The sequence below is a fragment of the Marmota marmota genome, unplaced genomic scaffold, assembly GCF_001458135.2.
Source record: "Marmota marmota marmota unplaced genomic scaffold, marMar, whole genome shotgun sequence".
In the NCBI taxonomy this organism is placed as follows: Eukaryota; Metazoa; Chordata; class Mammalia; order Rodentia; family Sciuridae; genus Marmota; species Marmota marmota.
In genome coordinates, this window is record NW_025999875.1 from 363,312 (window position 1) to 390,659 (window position 27,348).

The following is a 27,348-nucleotide window of genomic DNA, read 5'->3' on the forward strand; positions in this document are numbered from 1 at the left end:
AAGGAGATAGTGGTGGGAAGGTGGAGTCAGAGCCACCATCTGTGCATCTGCATGCACTCATTGATGCCTGGCTGCCTTCCACAATGCACCAGCCTCTCACCTGAGATGCCGAACTAACTCCTACATCCACACAGGTTCTTAACGCAGAGACTGAGTGAGGAGTTGAAGCTGATGATTCCCAGGGGAGCCTATAATCTGCAGCCCTGGAAGAGGAACTCCCAAGCTTTGAATTAAAAAGACCCAAAGAAGGAATTTAGAGATAAGATAAGGAGAAGGGCTAGCTGGGACAAAGTGAAGGAATCCACCAGGAAGGGCCAAAGGGACAACCAGGGCAAAGGAATGTGCAAGGAGTTTCTTGGTACCCTATACCCTATATGTCGTGCCCATTACAGCACTTTCCTTATAACATCAAGGGCCCTCATAGGGTCTTCACTTATGGCTGCCCCCTTGGGTCCTTCCTGAAACGACAATTCACACTTGTCTTTTGCCTGTCCTCTAGAACTCAGCCTATATCTGTTGATTGCCTGTGATATTCAGAGAACTGGGTGAGGTGGTGTGCTAGAGTGAAATGCTGACACTGAGCACAATCCTAGTTCTGAAGAGTTTATAACCTAGTGGGAGAGAAAGAATAGCACCCATATTCACAAGATGGTACCAGGGGGACTGCTGTCATCTCATGCTGTTTCAAATATTTCTGTATGGTCAGTTAGTACCCTTCATAACTTGGTGTGCTGCAGTTATGCCTATCAACCTGGTATAGTGATGAATAGCACCCCGTTTTACTCTTAGTGTCCCAGGTTGGACAATAAATTTTATGGTCACCCTGGTGTTAGCTTTATGTTCCATGGAAGCAAATCTCTTTATAATGATGAATTCATTAGAAAAAAAAGTGGTTAAATTGACAATTTATGTTTTCCTCTTAACTTGAATTTTAGTTTTATTTGACTGGTTTTCATTTTATTTTTATGACATGTATAAAATATCTCACCTGATATACAAATCTCTCTCTTGTGTCTCTATTTCTAAAAGACTAATCCTTGTATGTCAGGGCCCCACCTTTGTGAGCTCATTTAACTTTATTTACTATCTTACCCCAAATACAGTCATGCTGGTTGTTAGAGCTTCAACATGAATTTGGGAGAGACATAAACATTCTATCCATAACATATATCAATGATACTCTTGACTTTGATATCAAATAAATGTTTTACATAAATAGGGGAAATTGAATCAAATTTTTTTTGCATCTATGAAATTTTCTAGTTTGAAAATGAACTATAAGAAAAGCTGATTTGAAAGCATCAGAAAGATATCAAGATAGGCAGGAGGTAGGAGCCAGAACTATTGAGAGAAGTGTACTAAGGTGAGATCAACCTTATTTTTGATTTCCCTTTGAAATATCTGTTGATAAATGACTAGCATACGGGCTAGAGTATAACTCAGAGGTAGAGCACTTTTCTAGAATGCATGAGGTCCGGGGTCTGATGCTCAGCACTGAAAAGCAAAACAAACAAATCAAAACACAAAAAAACTTAGCAAGGGATTCATGAAGTGATTAACTGAATATAAAACAAAGACTAAAAGTCTTGGGAGTTGATTGACTTTTCTATGAGAGAATTGGAATCTATTTTTAAAAAGTTGGAGGACATATTAGAACTGAAAAATACATAGACTAATTTTTACCTAAAATACATAAACTAAAACTAATCTGTAGGTAAATAAATGAATTTACTTATAGTTTAGACATAGTTGAAGACAGGATAGTTATCATTAGAAAACACTCATAGGTCTTCAGACTGATGGCTTACTACTTTTATATATGCTGGAAAAGAGAAGATGATTAAATAACATATTTAAATTACTGAAAGAAAACAATTCCAACTTAAAATTGATATCCAGAAAATATCTTCCCCCAAAAGGCAAAATAAAGATATTTCTAAGAAAAAAAGAAGATAATTTTTGACCAGCACTTCTTCACTAAAGAAATACCAAAGAAAGCTGTTCACATGAAAAAAATAATACCACAGGGAAGCAAGAAATTTCAGAAAAAATGAAGGACAACAGAAAGAATAAATGTACAAATAAATATAAATGATGAAGATTGTACAAAACAATAGTAATTGTGTAATGTGGGTTTTAAAATATGTATAATTTATGCACAAAAATAATATCTCCCAAGGGGGATCAGATAAATAGGGTTTCCTGGAAGTATCAAAAGTACTTATTTACATTAGAATCTAGTATGCATATTGTAATTTCTTATGAAATAAATAGAAGAGTTACAATATGTGTAACTAATAAATTTCTCAAAAGAAAATGGATGGGATGAGAGGTGGGAGGGAAAGGGAGAGAGAAGGGAAATTGCATGGAAGTGGAAGGAGACCCTCAGGGTTATACAAAATTTCATACAAGAGGAAGTGAGGGGAAAGGGGAAAATAATACAAGGGGGAGAAATGAATGACAGTAGAGGGGGTAGAGAGAGAAGAGGGGAGGTGAGGGGAGGGGAGGGGGGATAGTAGAGGATAGGAAAGGCAGCAGAATACAACAGACACTAGTATGGCAATATGTAAATCAATGGATGTGTAACTGATGTGATTCTGCAATTTGTATACGGGGTAAAAATGGGAGTTCATAACCCACTTTAATCAAAGTGTGAAATATGATATATCAAGAACTATGTAATGTTTTGAACAACCAACAATAAAAAAATTTAAAAAAAGAAAATGGAAAAATAAAATACTTAATCCAAAAGAAGTACAGAAAAATAAAAAACAGGAGCACTAAAAATGTGGGACAGGGGTTGGGGTTGTGGCTCAGTGATAGAGCTCTTGCCTAGCATGTGTGAGGCCCTGGGTTTGATCCTTAGCACCACATATAAATAAATAAAATAAAGTTTCATTGACAACTAAAAATATATTTTAAAAAATTGGGACAAATAGTAAATATCAAGATGATAAACCTGAACACAAATATTTCAGACATCATGTTAACTGGAAATTAAAACATATATACCAATTAGAATCAGAGATTATTGAGCAGGGTTTTAAAAATAATAACAAACCAAGAACATATTGAAAATAATAAATAAATAATAAATAAGGATACAGGAAGTTTGTATATACATTACAGCATGTAGTTTTATATACTGATATGCCATACAAACACTAACCAAAAGAAGTTTTGAGCAGTTTTTCTAATACTAGGCAAAAGAGATTTTAAGATAAGAAACATTACTAAAGGTAAGTAGGGATATTTTGAAATAGTTAAAGACTAATTCACCAGGAAAATATAACACATTAAATTTGTATTAATATAATCACCTTAAAATATAAAATAAAAAGTTGACAGAAACAGAGAAATAGAAAAATCTTTAGTATAACAGAATATTTTAATCTCTCAGTAACTGATTGAATAAGAAGAACAAAGTAAGTAAGTTTACAGAAGACTGGAATAACTGACTGGTACACTTGAACTAATTAATACACATGTACTACAACACATTTAACAATCACAGAATACACATTGTCTTCTACATTTATGAATACTGAGTGTGTACTTGATCATAAAACTGTGTCAACAATTATCAAGGAATGATATCCACAATACAGCATAGTGGGAAGCCCTCACTCTCATTTCTTCACAGAAAATACCTTGAAGAGAAATTCAGACTCTAACTAAAGGTAGAATAATCCCCAGAAGCAAAGAATATGGGAGCAATTACATTTATATGTATAAGACCAATTTCACTTTACCCCTGTAAGATACACACACACACACACACACACACACACATCTGTCTTGGTCCCAGAAGGGAGTGGTGCTGGCAGTTCACATCTGCAGGCAATGGGGGCTTGGGTGCAGGCGGACTGTTGGAGTGTCTTTCCCTATCGAATAGATTGTGCCTTGGTAATCTGCATTAGTCAGGATGATGGCTCTGCATTGCATACCACCCATGGAGAGCCCACAGCCATATCTCATACTTGCAGATAGCCATGAGGCTCTATGCCACTTAGAAGGAGGCCCCATGGAGAAGAGCTAGTGTGCAATAGCTCTTTCCCCTCTTACATTACCCACTCTTTCCCCTCTTACATTATCTGCTACTGCCTCAAATCCCACTGCAATTAGAGCAACAGCCCTGAGCCCTGTATCTTCTGCTTCTCATATAATAGAAACAGCCAGCAGATGCAGCACAGCACCCTTCAAACACCCAGTCTCAGGTGCCTGGGCTGACAAATGAGAGCTGGCTGGTTGGAAGTCCACAGCAACCAGGGGAATGTTTCTGTGTCCTGGCACCTCTGGGGGGATCCAAAGCTGAAGAGTGATGAACAACTTATAAAAGTCCCAAATTCTGATGAAATCCAACCTAGGAAGACTCAAAAAGAATTTTCTACATCATGGTATGGTTTACTATAAATAGCTCTAACGTCAACTTTTATATATATATATATAAAATACTATTTTGATTTGATACATACATATATATTATACTATTTTGATTTGATAGCTGTTGCTACAGTGTTTGGTATTGTGCCATTGATTTTATTTCTTCTAATGTTTTAAAGCATTAATTTGAATCATTAGCTCTTTGTTTTCCTAGCTCAGGTTTACATTGCTCCTCTTACCTACTCTTACCCCTCTTACATTACCTGCTACTGCCTCAAATCCCTTTCTCATCCATCTTTTCTTTTCTTTCTTTCTTTCTTTCTTTCTTGCCTTGGTTTGTATTATTCTTTATTTTATTTTATTTGGTTATTTTTTTTCTATTTTCTTTTTCCATTTTTTTCTCTTTCTATTTTCAGTCCCTATACAAAGTAATAGCAATTTTACTTTCTTTATTAACTATTTTTCAACCTATTCCAAACATTACTGTAAGTTTATATCTGAATTAGAGGAACTTTGGAGAATGCTATCAACAAGTTTTTGCATTTTCTAACATTCATTAGTACATATCTTTGTTCTAAAATGATTTTTATAAATAGGGTTTAATCTCTTCTTTCAAGTGGTGGGAATAGCAGAGTATAGAGAATCAGATGTGACTGTGAGCTTGAAAACGTAATTATTATTGCCCTTGATGGAGTCTGTCTGCATATGGGATATTCTGTCAAGGTCTAATTAAGGTGACAGCAAACCATGCTTGCATACAAGATGTTTTGTTGTCTTTGTTGGGGCTTACTTGCAAACGAGGGGTTCCTTCAAAAGTTAGATAAGGTAACAGTGGACATGCTTGAAAACGAGGTGTCTACTGTCCTTGGGAGGACTTGCCTGCAAACGGGATGTTCTGCCAATTGGGCTAAGAGGGCCCTAAGAAATTTTTTTTTATCTGTTCTTAACAAAGAGCAGAACTTAACATGCTCCAGGGTGAGAGTAAATTAGCCATGAGAAGCGGGTCACTTCTGATTAAAAAGTAAAACTTCTGTATGCTATGTTTAATTAGCTGAAAGATCTGATTTATTGCTGTTGGAAGGCTGCCTTCTTTGTTCACAATACTATAAAAAGATTGCTATATACAATAAAGGACTTTTTTTCTTCTTCTGCTTTGCTTGCTCTGCTTCTTCTTTCTTTCTCATGCTGAACTTCGAGTGAATTACTGCAACAGCAGAGCACACACACTGAATGAAAATATCAACACCTGGATATTTGCCTAGCCTGGGGTTCGTAAGGAAAAGAAGCTCACTAAATAAAAGTAGAAATGATCCAAACATGAGGGTATTCATACAAGAAGCATGAAAAAGTAAGAGAACAAACCACCCCAAATTGCCCACAACACTTAAACAATTGATATCATTGACTCCAAAGTGGAGAAAACGTCAGAGAAAGAACTTAGAAAGATGATAGTTAAAATGTGCAGTGAGCTAAAAGAAGATGTAAGGAATGAACTTAGAAAATACAGGGAATGAAAGATGATTTTAATAGAGATTCTGAAGAAGAACCATATGGAAATCCTGGCAGTGAAAGACTCAAATCAAATTAAAACTTTAATAGAAAGTATCCCAGTAGATTAGACCACTTGACTATAGATTCTTGGCCTTAAAGATAAATAATCTTGAAAATAAAGTAAATAATAAAGAGAAGATGCTAATAGACTATCACCATAATATTCAAGAAGTCTGGAATAACATTTAGAGGACAAATTTAAGAATAACTGGGGCAGAATAAGGTTCTGAAATACAAACTAAAATAATGCACAATATTTTCAATGAAATAATAATAAAAATTTCCAAATCTTACAAATAAGATGAAAATACACGTAGAACCCCAAATATGAGAAGATAAAAACAGATCATCTCCAAGACACATTATAATGAAAATGCCTAGTATTCAGAATAAGAATAAAATTTTGAAAGCCACAATAGGAAAATTGCAGGTCATATTTAGAAGTAAGCCAAATTCAGATTTCTTCCTTTTTTTTTTCAGGTAGGAAATGGCTTTATTATTGGCCTCATGTGTGTCATCTAGTGTCCAACGTGGACCCCATGTCCGGAGGAGCTGCCTCTCCAGGCCAGAGGCCAGGCCTTCGCCCACATCACCGGGAGGCCAACCCCACCCTCCCGCAAGTTCATGCTTGAGACGCTGAGGGACAAGGCAGGCCCAGGACTGGGCTCTTCATCCCTTGGCCCTCCTTGGACAGGGTTCCAGGAGGGGCCAGCTGAGCCTGGAAGATCAGTCTCTTTTTGGTTTTATGATCATTTAAAAAACGGGAAAGACAAACATTCCATAGTCTTTAAAAAATAGGTGTCTCAGGAGAGAAGCCAGGGCCCTCACCCTGGGTCCCCTCGAGGCCAGCCATCCATATCCCTTGAGGTCTGCAGATCAGCCAATGTGCACCCAGCCCTCCCACAGTCACTGTACCGAGTAGGCCAAATTCAGATTTCAACTGATTTATTAGTCAGAACTTAAACACCAGGAGAATATGAAACGCTATATACCAAGCCCTGAAAAAAATGAGTGCCCAACAAAGATTACTATATCCAGAAAAACTATCTTTCAGAATCGAAAATGAAATAAAAACTTTCCTGATAAACAGGAACGAAAAGAATTCATAGCCACTAAGCCTAAAAAATGCTATTAATTAAATGAACCTAACAGACATCTACAGAATATTTCATCCATTGACAACAAAATTCACTTTCTTCACAACAGCACAAGGAATTTCTTTAAAATATATCATATTTTAGGTTGTAAAACATAAATCAAGGAGAAATAAAAAACTATTAGAAAAAATTAAAATTAAGATACAACATTTCAAAATCACTGGGACAATTTGAAGGCAATTCTAAAAGGAAAGTTTATAGCACTAAGCTCCTATCAAAAAAAAAATAGGTTCCAAATAAATAATCTATCATTACACCTTAAGGCTCTAGAATAACCTATTACCAAAATCAGTAGGAAACAGAAAATAATTAAGGTCAATTTCAAAATCAATGAAATTGAAAGTAAAAAAATGCATAGGATCAGTGCAACAAAGAGTTGGTGCTTGTAAAGATAAACAAGATTGATAAACTCTTAACCAAACTAACCAAAAGAGAGAAGATCCAAATAAACAAAACTAGGGATTAAAAACATCACCATAGACACTTCTGAAGTACAGAGTATGAGTAGAAAGTATTCTAGAAAATTTTGAAAAATTGACAAATTCCCAGAGACCTATGACCTGCCCAAATTGAACCAGGAAGATATAGAAACCTAAACATACCAATATCAAGCAATGAAACTGAAGCAGCTAAAAGTCTTTCAACAAAGAAAAGCCCAAGACCACATGGATTCTCAGCTAAATTCTGTTAGAACTTTTAAAAAACTAATTCCAATTCTCCTCAAATTATTGGAAGAATTAGAAAAGGAAGGAACTCTGCCAAATTCCTTCCAGGAAACCAGTATTACCCTGTTAACAAAACCAGATAAAAACACATCAAGAAAATAAAATTTCAGATGAATATATATGATAAAAAAATCCCTAATAAATATTGAGAAATCACAATCAGAAACACATTAAGAAGACAGTGCACTATCATCAACTGGATTTTATTCCAGGGATGCAAGGTTGGTTCAATATAAGCAAATGAATAAATGTAACTTACCACACAAGTAGAGTTAGGGACAAGAGTCACATAATCATCTCAACAGACGCAGAAAAACATTTGACAAAATCCAGCACCAATTAAGGTTAAAAAAAAAAAAAGACTAGAGAAACTAGTTAGATAGAAGGATCTAACTCCAACATTGTAAAGGGCAACAGCATACTGAATGGAGATAAACTGAAAGCATTTTTTCAGAAATCAGGAATAAGATAAGGGTGTTGACTCTCACCACTCCTATTAAAATAGTTCTTGAAATTCTAGCCAGAGCAATCAGGCAATAGAAGGAAATTAAAGGAATACAAATAGGGAAAGAAAAAGCCAAATTATTTCTGTTTGCTGATGACATGATCCTATATCTAGAAGATCCAAAGACTCCACCAGAAGACTTCTAGAGCTGATAAATGAATTTAGTAAAGTAAAAGGATACAAGATCAACATGCATAAATAAATCACTTGATATATTCTGATAATAAATCAGATTAAAAAATTAGGAAAACTATCCCATTTACAATAACCTAAAAGAACTTGGGAATTAATCTAATGAAGGAGAGATCAAAGACCTGTACAAAGAAAACTATACAACACTGAAGAAAGAAATTGAAGAAGTTCTTAGAAAATGGAAAGCATTCCCATGTTCTTGGATACACATAATTAATATTATCAAAATGGCCATACTACAAAAAGCAATATATAGATTCACTGCAGTTCCCATCAAAATTCTAATGACGTTCTTCAACAGAACTAGATAAAACAGTCCTAAAATTCACTTGTGCTGAGAGCCACAGCTGAGTCGGGATGGCCCCTGGCATTTTGCCAATAGTGTTGATTGACAGGCGAGGCATTACTATCCGCCTTGGCTGCTACTTTGCAGTTCTCACGCTACTTGGAGTTCTCATGGGGATTCCAGGGGATTCCAGGAGAGTTCCCATTGGTTGGGGAAGTGCAGGAGGAGGGATTTCCGGAGGATATTTCCGGCTGCTGGTTCCTGGAGGAGCCACGTGGCCTTCGGGAGGAGTTCCTGGGAGCGTGTGTTGAGTGTGCTGGTGGAGTTCAGAAATAAAGTTTGTTCCTGCTTCAGTGGCTCATGATTTCTGCCCAGCCAGACTGTGGCACACTTGGAAGAATAAGATCTAGAATAATCAAAGCAATCCTAAGCAAGAAGAATGATGCTGGAGGCATCACAAAACTAGAATCTCAAATTATACTACACAGCTGAGGTAATAAAAGCAGCATAGTATTGGCACCTAATCAGACATGAAAACCAACAGAATTGAATATAAGGCACAGAGGCAAGTCCACATAAAGACAGACATTTGATACTTGACAAAGGTGCCAAAATATACATTGTAGAAAAGATAGCCTTTTAAATAAATAATATTCAGATGTAGAAAATAAGACTCAATCCCTATGTCTCACCATTATGGTTTATATACAAGGTGTCCCTCAAAAGCTCATGTGTGAGACAATACTACAACATTCAGAGGTGTAATTAGTGGGTTATAAGAGCCTTAACCTAATCAGCATGTTAATTCACTGACAGGGATTAACTGGGTGGTATCTGTAGCCTGATAAAGTGTGACTGAAGAAGGTTGGTCATTGGGGGTATGTCTTTGGGATACATATTTTGTTCCTGTTGAGGAATGCTTTCTCTCTGTTTCCCGGTGCTACATCCCGAGCTTCTTTCCTCTGCCACATCCTTCTGCCATGATCTTGTGCCCTCTGGCCCAGAGCAATGGAGTTGGCCATCTATGGACTGAGACCTTGGAAACTGTGAGCCCCCAGAATAAGTGTTTCCTCCTCCAATTGTTCTGTCATGTCTTTTGATCACAGCAGTTATATTGTTGATTAATATACTTACCCTGTACATTAGTCATTATGAAGTGAATCAAGGACATAGAAATCAGGTCAGAAAATCTGCAACTGCCATACTCCAACATAGTGCATAGGCACTGACTTTGTTAACAAAACTCCTAAAGCACAAGAAGTAAAATGCTCATTTTTGCCAAGTGTGTGCAATTTGAAAATGGCCTATAGAAGCAACAGCAAAATGCAAGTGACAGAAAGGTTCCAGAGGAAGGAATAAATCTGACTCTCAAAGAAATCGTTGGAAATTGTCATTTGTTGCAGTACCAGCTTTACATTTTTCATTTCGGCTCATTGGTGCTAGTGCTCATTTTGACCACACATTTGCAATTTATAAATAGCTTGTAGCAGCAAAGAAGTGAAAGGGTTGTTGTAAGGGGGTTCCAGAGGACGTTTCAAACACAGTTCACAATGGGGCCTTATTCAATTGTGTTCCATTGTAGCACCAGGTTCACATTCTTCCTATGTGTCCATTAGTGTCAGTGCTTATTATGGCTGAATATGTGCAATATGAAAACTGGCTTGTAGAGTAGCAGTGAAATGCAGTTGTCAGGGAGGTTACAGACAGCAGTTCTCACTTAATTTACAGAAATGGCATTAAGATTTGCCTTATGGCACTTTTACCTAGTGCTAATAACCCATTGTCTAAATGTATAATAATCAATGTATTCATTCACTTACAGAGAGACATCTTGATTACTTCCAAGTTTTGGCAATTTGAATAAAGATGCTATGAAGAACAACAACAACAACAACAACAACAATTGTCCCATGGTACAACACCAGTTTTACACTGTTATGTTAGTACCATTTCTTAATGTGGCCAAACAGAGGTCATTTGAAAATGGCTTATAGGAGCAGTTACTACTAAATGGAAGTGGCAGGGCCTTTCTAGAGGCAGGTTCTTACTTAATGCACAGAAAGGGAATTGGGTAGATAAGCTATGGAACCAATGTAAATGCCCTTCAATTGATGAATGGATAAAGAAAATGTGGTACATATACACAATGGAATATTACTCAGCCATAAAGAAGAATGAAATTATAGCATTTGCCAATAAATGGGTGAAACTGGAGACTATTATGCTAAGTGAAAGAAGCCAATCCTAAAAAAAAAAAAACCAAAAAAACAACAACAAAGGCTGAATGTTCTCTCTGATATGCAGATGTTGGCTCACAATAGGCAGGGTATAGGGAGGGAGGAGTGGAGGTTCACTGAATTAGACAGGGAAATGGAGAGAAGAGAGGAGGGATGGGAATGAAAAAGAAAGTAGAATGAATCAAACATAACTTTCCCATGTTCATATATGAATACATGACCAATGAAACTCCAATCATATACAACCAGACGAATGGGAAGTTATATTCCATGTATGACTGATACATCAAAATACATTCTATTGTCATATATAACTGAAAGTACAAATAACAGAAAGTACTATAGAAAAAAAGAAAGGGCATTGGGAATTGTCCACCATGACAGCAACAGGTTCACATTCTTCTTATCATCCCGTTAAGGCCAGGGCTCATTATGGCTGGTTATGAGCATTTTGAAAATGGCTTAGAGGAGCAGCAGTGAATTGCTAGTGGCTGGATAGTTCCAGATGCTGGTACTCACTTCATCCACAGAAAGGGATTGGTAAATGTTCAGCATTTCATTTCGGCTCATTGGTGCTAGTGCTCATTTTGACCACACATTTGCAATTTCACATTCTTCATATTGAGCCATTTTCTTGTAGCAATATAAATGGTCTAAAACTGTTCTGGTATTTTTTTTTGTGTGTGGATTATCTGTAATTTTCTGTATATGGGGATCATGATATCTATGTATGTATCCTGCTTTATTCTTTCCTATTTGAATACCATTTATTTATTTATTTACTACTTTTGCTTAATTACTCTAGCTAGGACTCCATTAGGCTGAGGAAGTTTCTTTCTATTTGTAGTTCACAGAGTGTTTCTCTTTTTTCATCATCAAAGGGTATCACATTTTTGTCACATGTTTTTTCTGCATTAATTGAGAAAATCATGCAAGTTGTCCTCTCTTTGTTGTGTTTAGTCTCATGGCATTATTTTATTGACCATTTTATCTCTGCAAAGTCAGTGATAATGTCCTTATTTTCATTTTTGATTTTAGTTGTTTGTATATTCTTTCTCTTTTTTGGTTCATTAACCTAGCTAAAATTTTGCTCATTTTAGTTAATCTTTTGAAGAACCAATTTTTATTTTGCTTAATTTTTTTTTGTTTCTTCCTTTTTGTGCTTGGGATTGAATTCAGAGCTTCATGCATGGTAAGCAAGAACTCTACCACCAAACTAAACCCTTGGCTTGTTTCACTCTTTCTAGTTGTCCAGTTATTTAAAGTTTTTACATATAAAAATTTGTTATTTTTTGACATCTTTTCCTTTTTTTAATTGTAGACTTTTATAACTATTAATTTCCCTCTGAGCATGTTTTTCCCTATTGTCCTAGTTTGGTATTCTTTGTTTTTATCTTCATTTGTTTCAAGTTATTTTCTAATTTCCCTTGTGGTATCTTTCTTCAGCCATTTGTTCTTCATAAGCATGTTGTTTAATTTCTATATATTTAAAAATTTGCAGTTTTTAATGATTCATTTTTAGGTTTTCAGAAACATAAATCTTTCAAAATGTATTACTTAAATCTTTCAAAACATATTGATGGACTAATATGTGATTTAATGTTAATATGCACATGAGAAGAATGTGTGTTCTGCTGTTGGTAAGTAGAGTGCTTTGGATGTATTTATTAGCTATAGTTTGATTGTTTATCAAATCCTCTCTTTCTTATTTATCCTCTGTCTAGATGTTCTGTCCATTATTGAAAGTGGGGTATTAGGATAACAATAAGAACTTCTTTCTCCCTTCAGTACTGTTAAAGTTTGCTTTATATCTTGGGGAGCTTTGTTTGGTGCATATTTATAATTGTTATATCTTTATGATGGATTACCACTTATAGCAGTATGTAATGTCCTTTTTGTCTTGTAATATTTTCCACTAAAGTCTTTTTTCCCCCCCAATATTAGTGTTGCCATCTTGGTTCTGTTTTGATTATATATGCAAGATGTAAGTTTTCTCATTCTTTCATTTTCAAATTATTTCTGTGTTTGGATCTGTGTTTGGATTATATATAACATATATAATTAAATTGGGTATTTACCCAAAAGAAACAAAGTAAAACTGGAAGATGATGGATTAGAGGGAAGATGCTCTTCCCAACAGTTCCTTAGCACCCGATTTACAAGGCAGAAGACTGCTTCTCAGTGATATGGGTAATGGAGAGAACTCACTGAAACTTAATACTGGACTTTAAAAGAAACCCTAGAGACACAGAAACTTTGAACACAATATAAGAAATAGTATGTTAGAGATGTGCCTGCTTCACTGGGGTCAACTGTGGCAGCAGTAGTAGTGAGGGGAAGGGTGAATACAGGCAAAGGGACAGGACAGCATGCAGATAAAAAAAATATTTTAAAATTGGTGTGGAAAAACCTTCTAATCGAGAAAAAGTCTGATCTTAACGAACTTAGAGTCAGTGGCATGGGGTAGGGGAGAAGTGGTTCAGTGAAATCTAACCAAAAATTGTTCAAACCATGGGTAGATAGTTCAGTGGAAATCAGGGATCACTGACATGCAAGCCAGTCATCAGTGCAGAAATCATCTATAATCAGTGTGGCAGTGAGCATCAGAGACAGAAGATTGGGAACTCACAAAGGAAGTTGTTAACTGTTGCCTAATATGACTCCCAGAGCGTGCCTGAAGAAGAGACACAAAGAAAATTATACTTGAAACATATAGCCTCCTGATATCAAAAAGACAGCTCCCTTTGTTCCTGGTGCCCTGTAAGAGCTACTGGGATGATGTCAATAATGACTACACAGGAACTTCTGTACTTTAGGGCAAATACCTGGTAATTCATATTAATAGTGGTGCATGTGAATGTGGAGGTTTAGTTCACACACTCCAAAAGTGGATTCTACTGGAGATCTTAGAGAGCCAGACATCCTGCAGAGACCAGCAATAGCAGTCATGGATCAAATCTCAAATACCCACCACAGAGTTTCCAAAGTTCATCCTGGAACTGGAACTTCAAATTTAAAACTCTCACCCATCCCCACTACAGAAATACACAGAATACCCATCAACATGCCCCAGTCTATCCCACCCTATCCTGAGAAACTGGAAGTTGAAAACTACTCCTAGTCACAATGGCTGGCAGCTAGGTGAGAAAAAAAAAGACATTGGACTCAGCAACCCCCATCCCTTGAACCAAGGCTTATAGAGCCAAAAATAAATATCAAGCATTAAAATCCATTGCTGCCAACAGTTTTAACCACCTCAGCTGAAATAAGACTTTATTTCTCATTAAGATTTGTTCTGTGTTTTTATTCTTTTTTCCTCATTTATTTTTCTTTTTTCTCCATATTCTCTCCCTGTTTTTTACTCTTTTTAAAAATTTCAACTTTTTTCAAATATTATTTCTTTTTAAAATTTCTTTTTTATTCTGCAAGATGTGGCGTGTGTGCATGCCATGTGTATGGGTGTGTTCTCACAGCACAGAATGGTTAAAAATATATAAATCATATAATTTTACTTTCACATTAATTGATTTTGTATATATCTGTCTATTATTTATCCTTGGTTTGACTTAGGTGAGGTAAAATTACATGTGGGTTTGAGTTGTTTGATCTTACATTTATCTGTATGTTGGTTTTTGTCCCTCTAATTTATCCTTCTTCACTCTCTTCCCCCACCCATAGCGTCCTTTTCTTCTCTTTCATTTAAGAATTATTTTTAGTTAAATTTTTATTCCTCCTCCCTAGCAACTGACATCTGCTACCTACCTCCTGCTTCTCCTCTGTTCAATTTTTAAAATTTCATACTTTTTCTGGCCTCCCTATACTATTTTATCTTCACTTAAGAAATTGTAACCCAACTATCTAATAGAACTATAGTTTATGTATTTCTTAGCTCATTCATATTGTTTTAGTTATTATTACAGTGGATGATGTAAGTACACAACTGTTGTTTAATGCCTGGTTGAGTTGACAGCGAGTTGGGAGTCTGAAGTAGGAGGATAGTAAGTTCAAAGTCAGCCTCAGCAATGTAGTGAGGCCCTAAGCAACTTAGTGAGACCCTGTCTCAAAATAAAACATAAAAAGGTTTGGAGATCAAGCTCAGTGGTTAAGTGCTGCTGTGTTCAATTTCCAGTATCCCCCTCCAAAAAAAAAAATCACTTGAGAGTATCAGGAACAGATTAGATTGCATAGAAAATAAAACTTCAGACTTTGAAGATAGAACTTTAGGCTTTGAAGATAGGTTATATGAATTTGAATACTCAGTATGCAATAAAGGGAAAAAGTTAAATACCACCATCAGAATATAAAAAAATTTTTTTTGGAACATCATCAACCGAACAAATATAAAAGTTATTGGGGTAGAAAAGAAGATGGAGGCACAAGTATTGAAAATATTTTCAAAGAAATAGTAACAGACATCTTTCCCCATATCAGAAATGAGAGAGATATCCACATACAGAAAGCACATAGGACCCCTAATAAATAAGATCAGAACAAAACCTATCCAAGACATATCATAATCGAAATGCTTAATATAGAAAATAAAAAATTATATTCTGATGATGGTATTTTACTTTTTCCCTTTATTGAATGCTATAAGAGAAAAATTTTAGGTCACATTTAGAGGAAAGCCAGTTAAGTTTCACTTCGGACTTCTCAGACACTAAAATCAAGGAGTGCATGCACATACAATGCAATATCACAAGCTATAAAAGAAAACAATTTCCAGACAAGATTGCTATATCTAGCAAAGCTCTCTTTCAATAAATAAGGAACTAAAAACTTTCCATGACAAGGATAAACTCAAAGAATTAATGACCATTAATCCAGAACTACAAAGAATGTTCAAATATAAACTGTGCACAAACCCCAAAGCTCCCAAATAGAGGAATATCACTAGAAGAACATATAAATAAATGATAATTAAGACAGAATGAAATATAGCAAACAAACAAAAATGGCAAGAAACTATAAACATCCATAATAATATGAAATGTAAATGGTCTCAACTTCCCAATTAAAAGATATAGATTAGCAGAATGGATCAAAAAACAAGATCCACCTTTATGCTGTTTTAAAGAGACTCATCTCATAGACAGACACTCACAGACTGAAGGTAAAAGATGGGAAAAAATATTCCATGCAAATGAAGCCTGAAAACAAGCAGGAGTAGCTCTTCTCATATCTGACAAAGCAGATTTCAAGCAAAAATTAATTGAAAGAGACAAAGAAGGATACTACATCCTCGTAAACAATACAACAAAAAGATATAATGATACGAACACATATTCTCCAAATGTCAGTGCACTTAATTACATCAAAAATACCTCTTGACATTAAATCCCAGATAGACCTCAACACTTTAATACTGGATAATTTTAACACACCTTTATAATCAATAGTCAGGTCATCTAAACATAAAATCAATAAATATATTTCTAACCTTAATAATATTGCAAATGAAATGGACCTGATAGACACAAAAGAATATTTCACCCCCAAACAGCTAAATTCACCTTTTTACCAGCAGCTCATAGAAACATTTCCAAAACAGACCATATTCTAGATTACAATGTAAATCTAACAAAAACAAAAAATTGGTATAATGTAATGTACCCTATTAGATCATAATGAAATGAAATTAGAAATAAATAGCAAGAAAAAATAATATAAATCACATAAATACACAGAGATTTGACAAAACTCTTTTAAATGAAGAATGGATCATAAAAGAAGTGAGAGAAGGAACCAATAAATTCTTAGAAACAAATAAGAACAGAGGTACAACATCAGAATCTTTGAAGCAGTATAAGAGCAGTTCTAACAGGAAAATTTATGCATTGGGTATCCTAAATAAATAAGCCTATGCTCCAACTCAAGTCCTTATAAAATGAAGAATAAACTGATTCAAAACTCATAGAAGACAGGAAATAATTAAGAGCTGAAATTAATGAAATGGGGATAGAAAAACAATACATGGGATCAATGCAACAAAGAGTTAGTTCCTTAAACAGATAAACCATTAGCCATATTAACCAAAATAAAGAGAAAGAAGACTCAAATTAACAAAATTAGTGATGAAAAAGACCACAGACACTTCTGAAATCCACACAATCATCAGAAGCTACTTTGAAAATTTATACTTCAATAAACTGGAAAATCTAGAAAAGATTGAGAAATTTCTATGACCTGCCCCAAACAGGAAGATACAGAAACCTACACAAACCAATGTCAAGTAAAGAAATTGAAACAGCAATTAAAATTCTGACATCAAAGAAAAGCCCAGGACCAGATGGATTCTCCGTTTAGTTCTACCAGAACTTTATTATTATTTTTTTTCCCACTGGATGAAGGGCAATTTATTATTTTTATGTACAGAAATGCAACAGGTACATTTATCCCAGTTTAGTTCCAGCTTGGCAATGCGAGTCACAGATTTTGGACCCAGGACGTTGCCTCCCCAGTGGCAAGGGATCTCTCATATCCGTCATTGTAGTTGGTTCTGATAGCTTCCACCAACTTAGCCAGGGCTCCTTTGTCTTCCGAGTTAACCTGTGTGAAGGCAACAGTGGTGCACGTCTTCCTGTGAACCAGATGTCCCAGCCTCGCCTTCCCCTTGATGATGCAGTAAGGGACTCCCATCTTGCGACACAGGGCAGGCAGGAAGACAACCAACCAGCTCCATGGTATCCACATTATGTGCGATCTCCACCAGCTGAGCCTTCTCGTTCTCCACCAAGGTGATGACAGTATTGACTCCTGCTCGAAGGACAGGTGGTCTCTTTGTGGGGACAACCCCTTTGCCAGCAGCCTTCTTCTCAGCCCGGGCCAACAGCCTCTGCTTCCTGCTTGGTCTTGGGTCTGTACTTGTGAGCAAGCTTAAGCAGCTGGGTGGCTGTTTGGCAGTCCAAGGCCTGGGTGAACTGGTTAATCACAGGAGGCACTTTCAGCCGCTTATAGAGAATAGCCCTTTGCTGCTGCAGCCAGATGTAGCGGGGCCATTTTACAAAGCGGGTAAGGTCCCTTTTGGGCTGGATGTCCTGTCTGATGACGAAGTTCTTCTGCCTCTTCTTGAACAGCGGGTTCACCACCTTCTTGGCCTCCTGCTTCTTGACCTCAGCTGGGGCCGGGGCCACCTTCTTTCCCTTGGCTTTCTTTCCCTTCGGCATTTTGGTGGACAGGAGGAGAGAGCCTACTAGAACTTTAAAGAAGAACTAACACAAGTCTTTCTCAAATTATTCCATAAATTTGAAGGGGAGACAACACTCCCAAAAACATTCTATGAAGCCAGTGTAACTCTGATACTAAAAACCCAGGCAAAGACACATCAAGGAAAAAAAAACTACAAACAAATATCACTAATAAACATAAATTCAAAATTTCTTAAAAATATTAGCAAACTAAATTTAGAAATACATCAAACAGATAATATACCATGATCAGGCGGGCTTCATCTCAGGATGCAAGGTCGGTTCAACATATGCAAACCAATAAATGCAATTTACCACTTAAATGGAATTAAGAGGAATTGTATGATCATCTCAATAGATGTGGAAAATATCATTGATAAAATTCAACTCTCATTCATGTTAAAAAGGGTGGGAAAGTAGGGATAAAAGGAACTTACCTAAAAATTACAGGACTATTTATGACAAACCTAAAGCCAACATCATTCTGAATAGAGAAAAATGTAAAGCATTTTCTCTAAAATCATGAATGAGACAAAGATGTCCATTTTCACCACTTTGATTCAATACAGTTCTCCATACTATAGCCAGAGGAATCAGGCGAGAGATGAAAATTTATGAAAAGAAGTAGCAAAAAGATGAACACTCATAAATCAATAGCTTTTCTCTATGCCAACTGTGATTCAGTCACCTCCATAGCTCTGGACCTGAGGTGAGGTAGAATATCATGGCAGAAGGATGAGACAAGGAAAAGCAGCTCAAGGTATGGCCACAAAGGAGCAGAGAGAGAGCTTCACCCATTGTGGACAAAAAAAATATGTATATCCCAGAGGCATGTCCCCACTGACCTACCTCCTTCAGACATGCCCTACATATTCTCAGTTAATATCTAGTTAATGATATATATCTAGTTAATCATTCAAGTGAATGCACATGACCCAACTATTTCACCTCTAATTTTTCTTGCATTGTTCTCACACATGAGCTTTTGGGGAACATCTTATGTCTAATGCATAACATTACACTCTTAGCCCCCAAAAGTTCATGGCCATCTCATGATGCAAAATACATTTAGTTCATTTAGTACATTTCCTAGAGTCCCCATAGTCTTAACAGTTCCAGCATTGCCCAAAGTCCATGTCCAAAATCTCATCTAAGACTGAAGGCAAATTCATGGATATTTTGCCTTGTGAAGATTCAAAGTAAGTTACATAATGGCACAGAGTAAACATTTCCATTCTACAAGGGAGAAATAGTGGCATAGAAAAAAGGTTGGGTCCAAAGCAAGACCAAACTCCAGCTGGGCAAATAAGCCCTATAGCTCCAAGTCTGGCATATGGAGCAAGTGGAATTGTCATTTTATCTCCAAAGGGTTTTTGTAGCTCTTCCCATATGCTTTGCTGGTTGTAGGTCATATGCCTTCTCTTTTGGCTTGTCTCTGCTGGATTCTTGCAGTTTTTCTCTACAGACATCCCATGTTACTGATATCTCTTAATTTTAAGGGGTCTTCACTGCAGCTTTGGATTCCTTCTGACATCTTTATGCACTGTCCTCTCAGGGGCAGCCTGTAGGGATTCCAACCCTGCTATGCTTTACCTGGCTTCCCAGGCCTATTTTTGTATTTGATTTGCCAGAATTTTAGCACCCTATGTTCATTAGAAATATTGGTCTGAAGTGTTTTTTCTTTGATGCGTCTTTACCTGGTTTTGGAATCAGGGTGATATTGGCCTCATAGAATGAGTTTGGAAGTGCTCCCTCTTTTTCTATTTCACGAAATCATTTGAAGAGTATTGGTATTAGTTATTTTTTTAAAAAATATTTTTTAAAATTAATTTTTCTGTTTTAATTAGTTATACATGACAGTACAATAAGTAGACAGAAGTGATGGGAGGGGAGGGGAGGGGATGGGGGATAGGAAAGATAGTAGAATGAAACAGACATTATTATTACTGTGTATATATATGTGATTGCATGGCCAAAATTAGTTCTTCTTTAAAAGTTTTGTAGAATTCAGCTGTGTATTCATCCGGTCCTGGGCTTTTCTTTGTTGGTAGGCTTTTGATGGCATCTTCTATTTCATTGCTTGAAATTGATCTGTTTAAATTGTGTATTCCATCCTGATTCAATTTGGGCAAATCATATGACTCTAGAAATTTGTGGATGCCTTCAATAGTTTTTATTTTATTGGAGTACAAGTTTTCAAAATAATTTCTAATTATCTTCTGTATTTCTGTAGTGATATTTCAGAATGTCTAATTATCTTCTGTATGTTTGTTGTGATATTTCCTTTTTCATCATGTGTGAGTTTTCTCTCTCCTTTCTCTTCACTAGCATGGCTAAGGGTTTGTCAATTTTATTTATTTTTTCAAAGAACCAGCTTTTTGTTTTGTCATTGTTTTCAATTATTTCTTTTGTTTCAATTTCATTGATTTCATCTCTGATTTTAATTATTTCCTGTCTTCTACTGCTTTTGGTGTTGATTTGTTCTTCTTTTTCTAGGGCTTTGAGATGTAATGTTAGGTCACTTATTTGTTGACTTTTCCATTTCCTCTTCTTTTAAGGAATGAACTCCATGCATTGAACTTTCCTCCTAGTACTGCCTTCATAGTGTCCCAGAAATTTTGATACAATTTATTTACTTCTAAGAATTTCTTAATCTCTTCCTTGGTGTCTTTTGCAACCCATTGTTTATTCAGTAGCATATTATTTAGTCTCCAGGTGTTGGAGTAGCTTTTGTTTTTAAATTTTATCATTGATTTCTAATTTCATTTCTATTATGATCTGATAGAATTCAGGGTAGTATCTGTACTTTTATGTATTTACTATGAATTGCTTTGTGGCATAGTATATGGTCTATTTTAGAAGATGGATCCATGTGCTGCTGAGAAGAAAGTGTATTTGCTTGTTGAAGGATGAAATATTCTATATATGTCTATTAAGTTTAAGTTATTGATTGTATTATTGAGTTCTATAGTTTTTTTGTTCATCTTTTGTTTGGAAGATCTATCCAGTGGTGAAAGAGGTGTGTTAAAGTCACCCAGAATTATGGTGTTGTGGTCTATTTGACTTGACAAGAGTTTGTTTGGTGAATGTAGATGCTTCATTGTTTGGGACATATATATTTATAATTGTTATGTCTTGTTGGGGTATGGTTGCCTTGAGCAGTATGAAGTGTCCTTCTTTATCCCTTTTGATTAACTTTAGCTTGAAGTCTACTTTATTTGATATGAGGATGGAAACCCCTGCTTGCTTCCACAGTCCATATGGGTGGTATGATTTTTCCCAACCTTTCACCTTCAGTCTGTGGATATCTTTTCCTATGAGATGAGTCTCTTGAAGGTAGCAAGGAAGCATATTGTTGGGTTTTTTTAAAAAAATCTCATCTGCCTACCTATGACTTTTAATTGGTGAGTTTAGGCCATTAACATTCAGGGTTATTATTGAGACATGATTTGTCCTGCCAGCCATTTTTGTTTATTTTTGGTATGTAACTTGATCTGGTTTCTCCTTTGATTAGTTTTTCTTTTAGTATAATACCTCTCTTTGCTGATTTTCATTTTTGTTTTCCATTTCCTCTTCATGGAACATTTTGCTGAGGTTGTTCTGTAGTGTAGGCTTTTTAGTTGTAAGTTCTTTTAACTTTATCATGGAAGGTTTTTATATTATCATCAAATCTAAAGCTTAATTTTTCTGGATATAAGATTCTTGGTTGGTATCCATTTTCTTTCAGAGCTTGGTATATGTTGTTCCAGGATCTCCTGGCTTTGAGGGTCTGGGTTGGAAAATCTGCTGAGATATGAATTGTCTCCCTCTATATGTGATCTGATTCCTTTCTCTTGAAGCCTTTAAGATTTTTATCCTCAGTCTGTATGATAGCCATTTTCATCATAATGTGCCTTGGTGTAGATCTATTGTAATTTTGTACATTTGGTGTTCTATAAGCCTCTTGTATTTGATTTTCCAATTCATTCTTCATGTTTGGGATATTTTATGATATTATCTCATTGAAGAGATTGTGCATTCCTTTATTTGAGACTCTGTGCCTTTCTTTATCCCAATAACTCTTTAAGATTTGTCTTTTGATGCTATCCCATAATTCCTGGATGTTCTGATCATGGTTTCTTACCATCTTCACTGGGTAGTCAACTTTATTTTTCAGATTGTATACTTTGTCTTCATTATCTTCCATTCTGTCTTCCAAGTGATCTATTCTGTTGGTGATGTTTTCTATTGAGTTTTTTATTTGGTTTATTGTTTCCTTCATTTCAAGGATTTCTGATTGTTTACCTTTCTTTTTCCCCCCAGAATCTCTATCTCTTTCTTGAAGTAATCTTTTGCTACCTTTATTTGCTCCCTTATCTTTTTGTTGGTGTGATCAATGGATGCCTGAATTTGCTCCCTTATCTGTTTAATTGTGTCATCAATGGTTGCTTGAATTTGCTCTCTTATCTCTTTGTTAGAGTGATCATTTTTTTGCCTGTATCATTTTTTGCTCATTTAGGTCATTCTTTAATTCACAGATAGTTTTAATTATGAACATTCTGAACTCCTTCTCTGACATTTCATCAACTGCGCTGTCCATGGGTTCTGTTATTGTAGTATCCTGGTTTGTTTGAGGCACTTTCCTCCCTTGTTTTTTCATGTTGTCTATGTGTCTTCCTTTCTTGTAGTGTGTATCTGAGGTATTACAGTTTCTACCCCATACTCTTGTAGTATCTGTGCAGCTTATCTGAACCTCATGTAGGTGTTGGGCTTTCAGACCCTGCTGGTGTCCTGCGATGGATGCTACTGCAACTAAAGTCGGTGGTGGCAATAGCAGAGGTAACTTGAGATAGCAGTGGAGGTGCCCCAAGATGTATGCAATGTCTTTCAGAGATGTGGCTGAAAGGATGGACCTCATACTGGCTTTGGGATGCCTGCCTGCTCCGAGATGCAGCTGCTTCTAGGCCTTGTCTGTTGTTTCAAGGTAAAGGCTACTGTGTGAGGAAGGCTATGGCGATGGCTGCAGTGTCCTAAGGTGAAATGGTTAGATCTGGACTCTCAGGTGTGTGGGCGGGCCCACACTGGTCCTGGGCTCCAGCAGAGGTTGGTGGAGGAGGATCTGGGCTGAGGCCTGAGCTCCAGTAGAGGTCTTCCAGTGGTGGGATGGACCTGGGCCTACCCTGGGCCTGGGCTACTGTGTAGGTCCTACTGTTATTCTTTTGATCTCATGTATGTGATATCACTTTTCTCTTTCTGCTTTTAAGATTCTCTTTTCTCCTGGGCTCTTTTTTTTAAATAGGTGGAAACAAGGTAAATTAGGGCATCTGTGGGAGTCAGTCCAGAGGGAGCAATAAAACACGTGTGAATTTGACTCTTTACATTTCTTACTCAAGATCTCAAAATGAGTCATGATTTTTATCTATTGGTCTACACATGTATATAGATGATCTTGTAAACAGTGGTAATAAGAGTGAATTGGGTGGTGTGGTGGCACATGCCTACAATTCCAGTGGCTGAGGAGACTGAGGTAGAAGGATTACAAGTTCAAAACCAACCTCAGCAATTTAGCAAGACCTGTCTCTGAATAAAATATAAAAAAGGGCTGGAGATGTGGCTCAGTGGTAAAGCATCTCTGAATTCAATCACTGGTATAAAAAATAAATAAATAAATAAAAAATACTGAATTGAAATGGGCTTTTAGTGATTATAGAACACTCTGAATTATGTGTGTTGCTAGAAACACTTCCAACTTCACATCTGTTTAGTTTAAAATCCTTGAGTTGCAATTGATGCTGTTCAAGATCTAGATCAATGGTGGAAAAAAGTAAAAATTGTGGCCCACCTCCCTCTTGAGGTGACTATCAGAGAAGTCCCTCACTTTGCTGTAGAATTCCAAGAATAAGAAACTTCTTTCAAAGCTGAAGCAGGTACCTTTCCATAGAGAAGAGGGGCTGGGGTTTTGGCTCAGCGGTAGAGCGCTCACCTAGCAAGTGCGAGACTCTGGGTTAGATCCTCAGCACCACATAAAAATAAATAAGAGTAAAGGTATTGTGTCCAACTACAACTAAAAAAAATATTTAAAAAAAAAAGAGAAGAAAGATATCACTGTCTTAAGAGGGAAATCACAAGCCATCCCAGTTCTTCTAGAGGTCTCACAGCCTATGTAGGTTAAATGAAAGGAAATGATCAATTTGCAAAAGGAGTAGTGTACAGGAAATAATAATTTGGCAGGAGTATATATGTATATAAAATTCAAGTTTTGTTTGAGATTTCATGAGCTTGCTGTATTTTTAAGATGTTTTAGCTGTTCATATGTTTGTCTGGGGTTTGTTTTGTTTGGTATAGGGAATGAACCCAGGGGGTACTTAACCACTGAGGCACATCCCCAGTCCTTTTTAATATTTTATTAGAGACAGGTCTCATTAAGTTGCTGAAGCTGGCTTTGAACTTGTGATCCTCTTGTTTCAGCTTTCCAAGCCACTGAGATTACAGGCATGTGCCACCACATCCAGCTGTTTGTTGAAAAAATAAGTTGTAGTTCACAATGGATCATGAGACCTGTAATGCCAAGAATTGTTATTTTATACTGTTCTCTTAAGCAAAATTGAAATTGTTTTGAACTAAAGTCTTGCATAGAGTAATTTTAAACTTCTACATTCTGCCCAACTAAAGTGTGATGTTTTAATATTATAGAAATAAAGCTGGCAAACACTGAACTAAGATTTACTTTTTTCCATAGATGGGATATGGTAGATAGCTATAGTTATAACTGTATATGTATGTGATAAGTCATTTCTCTCTTTCTGCTCTCTTAGGTTTGAGTAATAGAAAGAAAAAAAGAATAAAGCAGTCTTCAAAAGCTGCTGTGAACACAAGCCAGGAGATTAGAATAAAAGCTATACCATCAAAATAGCTTATAGCTTTTTGAAAAATCCAACTAGTCTTCATATTTGGTTGATGTTGTCCAGTTGATATAGAATTTGAAAAGCTTCAGGAAAGTTTATGTTTACTTTAGATCATGCAAGGTGCTTATGTAACTGATATATATGAATACATATCTTTGTTTAACATTCTTTAATTCTAAATTTGAGATTATTCAAAATACCAATTCTAGTTTAAAGGTATATTGTAGAATATATTTTTCTTCATGCTGTCATTTTCATTTGTAATATTTTGTAAGAATCCTTGGGATTAAAATTTTGTTTACCAAAAAAGAAAGAAAGAAAGAAAGAAAGAAAGAAAGCCAATTTAAGTATAATGTGTTTCAACGTAGATATCTTTGTGCTTGTGCTTCTTGGAGTTTCATGAATTTCTTGAATGTATTGATTCATTTTTTTAAATATCATTTGAACAATTTAGGGCCATTTTTCTTCAAATGTTCTCACAGCCACTTTTTCTTTTCTTCTTTATGGATTTCCAATTGCTTGATGGTGACCTCCAAGTCTCAAGATCTGTTCATTTTTCTTCATTTTTTTTTTGTTCCTCAGAGTTGATACTCTGATCTGAATCATTTGCTGATTTTTATTTTACCTTTTAAAACCTGCTAAAACTCTCTCATGAAATATTCTGTATTTCAGATATTGTACTTTTCAGCTCCAGAATTTGAGTTATTTTTATAATTTCTCTTTATTGACATTCTGTTTATTTATACATTGGTGTCCTTGTTTCCTCTACCTCTTTGTCTATGGTTTACTTAAGCTCTTTGGGAATATTTAAGTCAGTGGATTTAAAGTCTTTGTCTAGTAAGCCTAATGTTTACCCAGGGATGGCCTCTGTTCGTCTCTTCTGCAGTGGGCTACACTTTCTTAATTCTTTCATGCTTTGTAATGTTTTTGTTGAGAACTGGACATTTTGAATATTATAATGTGGTAACTCTGTAAATCAGATTCTTTTCCCTCCTCAGCAATTGTTTTGTGTTGCTGCTGCAGCCTGTAGGTGTTTTTTTTTTCTGTGAGTTTTATAGATTATTTTTCTCAAATGTGTATTTTTGTTTCTGTTTTCAGCCTTTGTAGAGAATGAAGGACAGTGACACTAGTAACTACAATTCTTAGGATCTATAATGATGAGATGGCTTTATATTGTCCATTCATTTTAATTCTCACAACAAACATTTTGTGATGCACCCTTTTTGTTTTACAGATAAGAAAACTGGGACTTGAATAGGTTAGACCCTTGAACAAGGACAAGTCTAAATAAGAGTCCCATCCAACTTTGTCTGACTCCAAAGCCTAATATCTCTGTGCTATGCTATCTTTATTTTTGAAAAATTCTTAGTATGAGAGAAACCCATTTGGTTTAGAGCTGACAGGAGAGTGGGAAGAAGGTGGTCTGCACCAGGGACAAATAACCTTTTGGTGAGTTTGGTTGTATGTGGTCAGTTTTTTTGTCACTCAGTTGTTATGTAGTCAGATTTTTGTCACTCAGACCAAAATACCTGGCAAGAGCAACTTAGGAAAGAGAAAGTTTATTTTGGCTCATGGCTTCAGGGGTTTAGTCCATGGTTTTCCAATTCCACTGCTCTGGGCCCAAGGTGAGGCAGAACATCATGGTGGAGGGGCATGGCAGAGCGAAGCTGCTCACTTTATTGCAGCTAAAAGCAGAGGATGGGGCGGGGCTTCAGCCATACCCCATCTGCCTATAGTTACCACCCAGTCCATTCAAACTGAGATAGACTGATTAGGATATCACTCTCACAATCCAATCACTTCACCTCCAAACATTCCTGCATTAACACAGGGCCTTTGGGGGAACACCTCATCTCCAAACCATAGCATACATATTTTTAGGGACTGAACCAAATTTTAGTAGAATTAAACTCAGAGAGAATTTCTTAGAGTTAAGAAGGGTCAGTGTAACCTTAGATGGGACTTTTCTCATTTAGTCTAGGTAATGGGAACAGGCAGAAGGATGCAGAGGGGTGTGGTTCTGGAATATTCCAGAAGATGTCCTGTTGACTTCACCTATATATATCACTTAATGGCTGTCACACCAAGGTAGACCACAAACACAGACCTCAGGCTAACATTTCCTGTTTCCTTTTGGAATGGAGGCAAAGCTGATTCTTCCCAGATTGGCCCAAAGAAAACTTGTTTTTGTTTCCACCTTCCCCTGGGAAAGATTTTGTTTGCTGAAGTAGCTGAGATTAT

At 36.1% G+C, this 27,348-nt stretch overlaps 1 protein-coding gene across 1 annotated transcript; it reads right to left on the bottom strand.

The window, feature by feature from the left end:
* Positions 1-4,061: 4,061 nt before the first annotated feature.
* LOC107160541 (60S ribosomal protein L7a-like) lies at positions 4,062-18,202 on the bottom strand. The gene is made up of 5 exons (XM_048786878.1): positions 17,892-18,202; positions 17,506-17,514; positions 13,160-13,170; positions 9,281-9,285; positions 4,062-4,082 (listed from the first exon to the last, which is right to left on the bottom strand). Exons 1-5 carry the CDS (start codon positions 18,200-18,202, stop codon positions 4,062-4,064), a joined length of 357 nt encoding a protein of 118 aa, XP_048642835.1.
* Between the last annotated feature and the right edge of the window lie 9,146 nt (positions 18,203-27,348).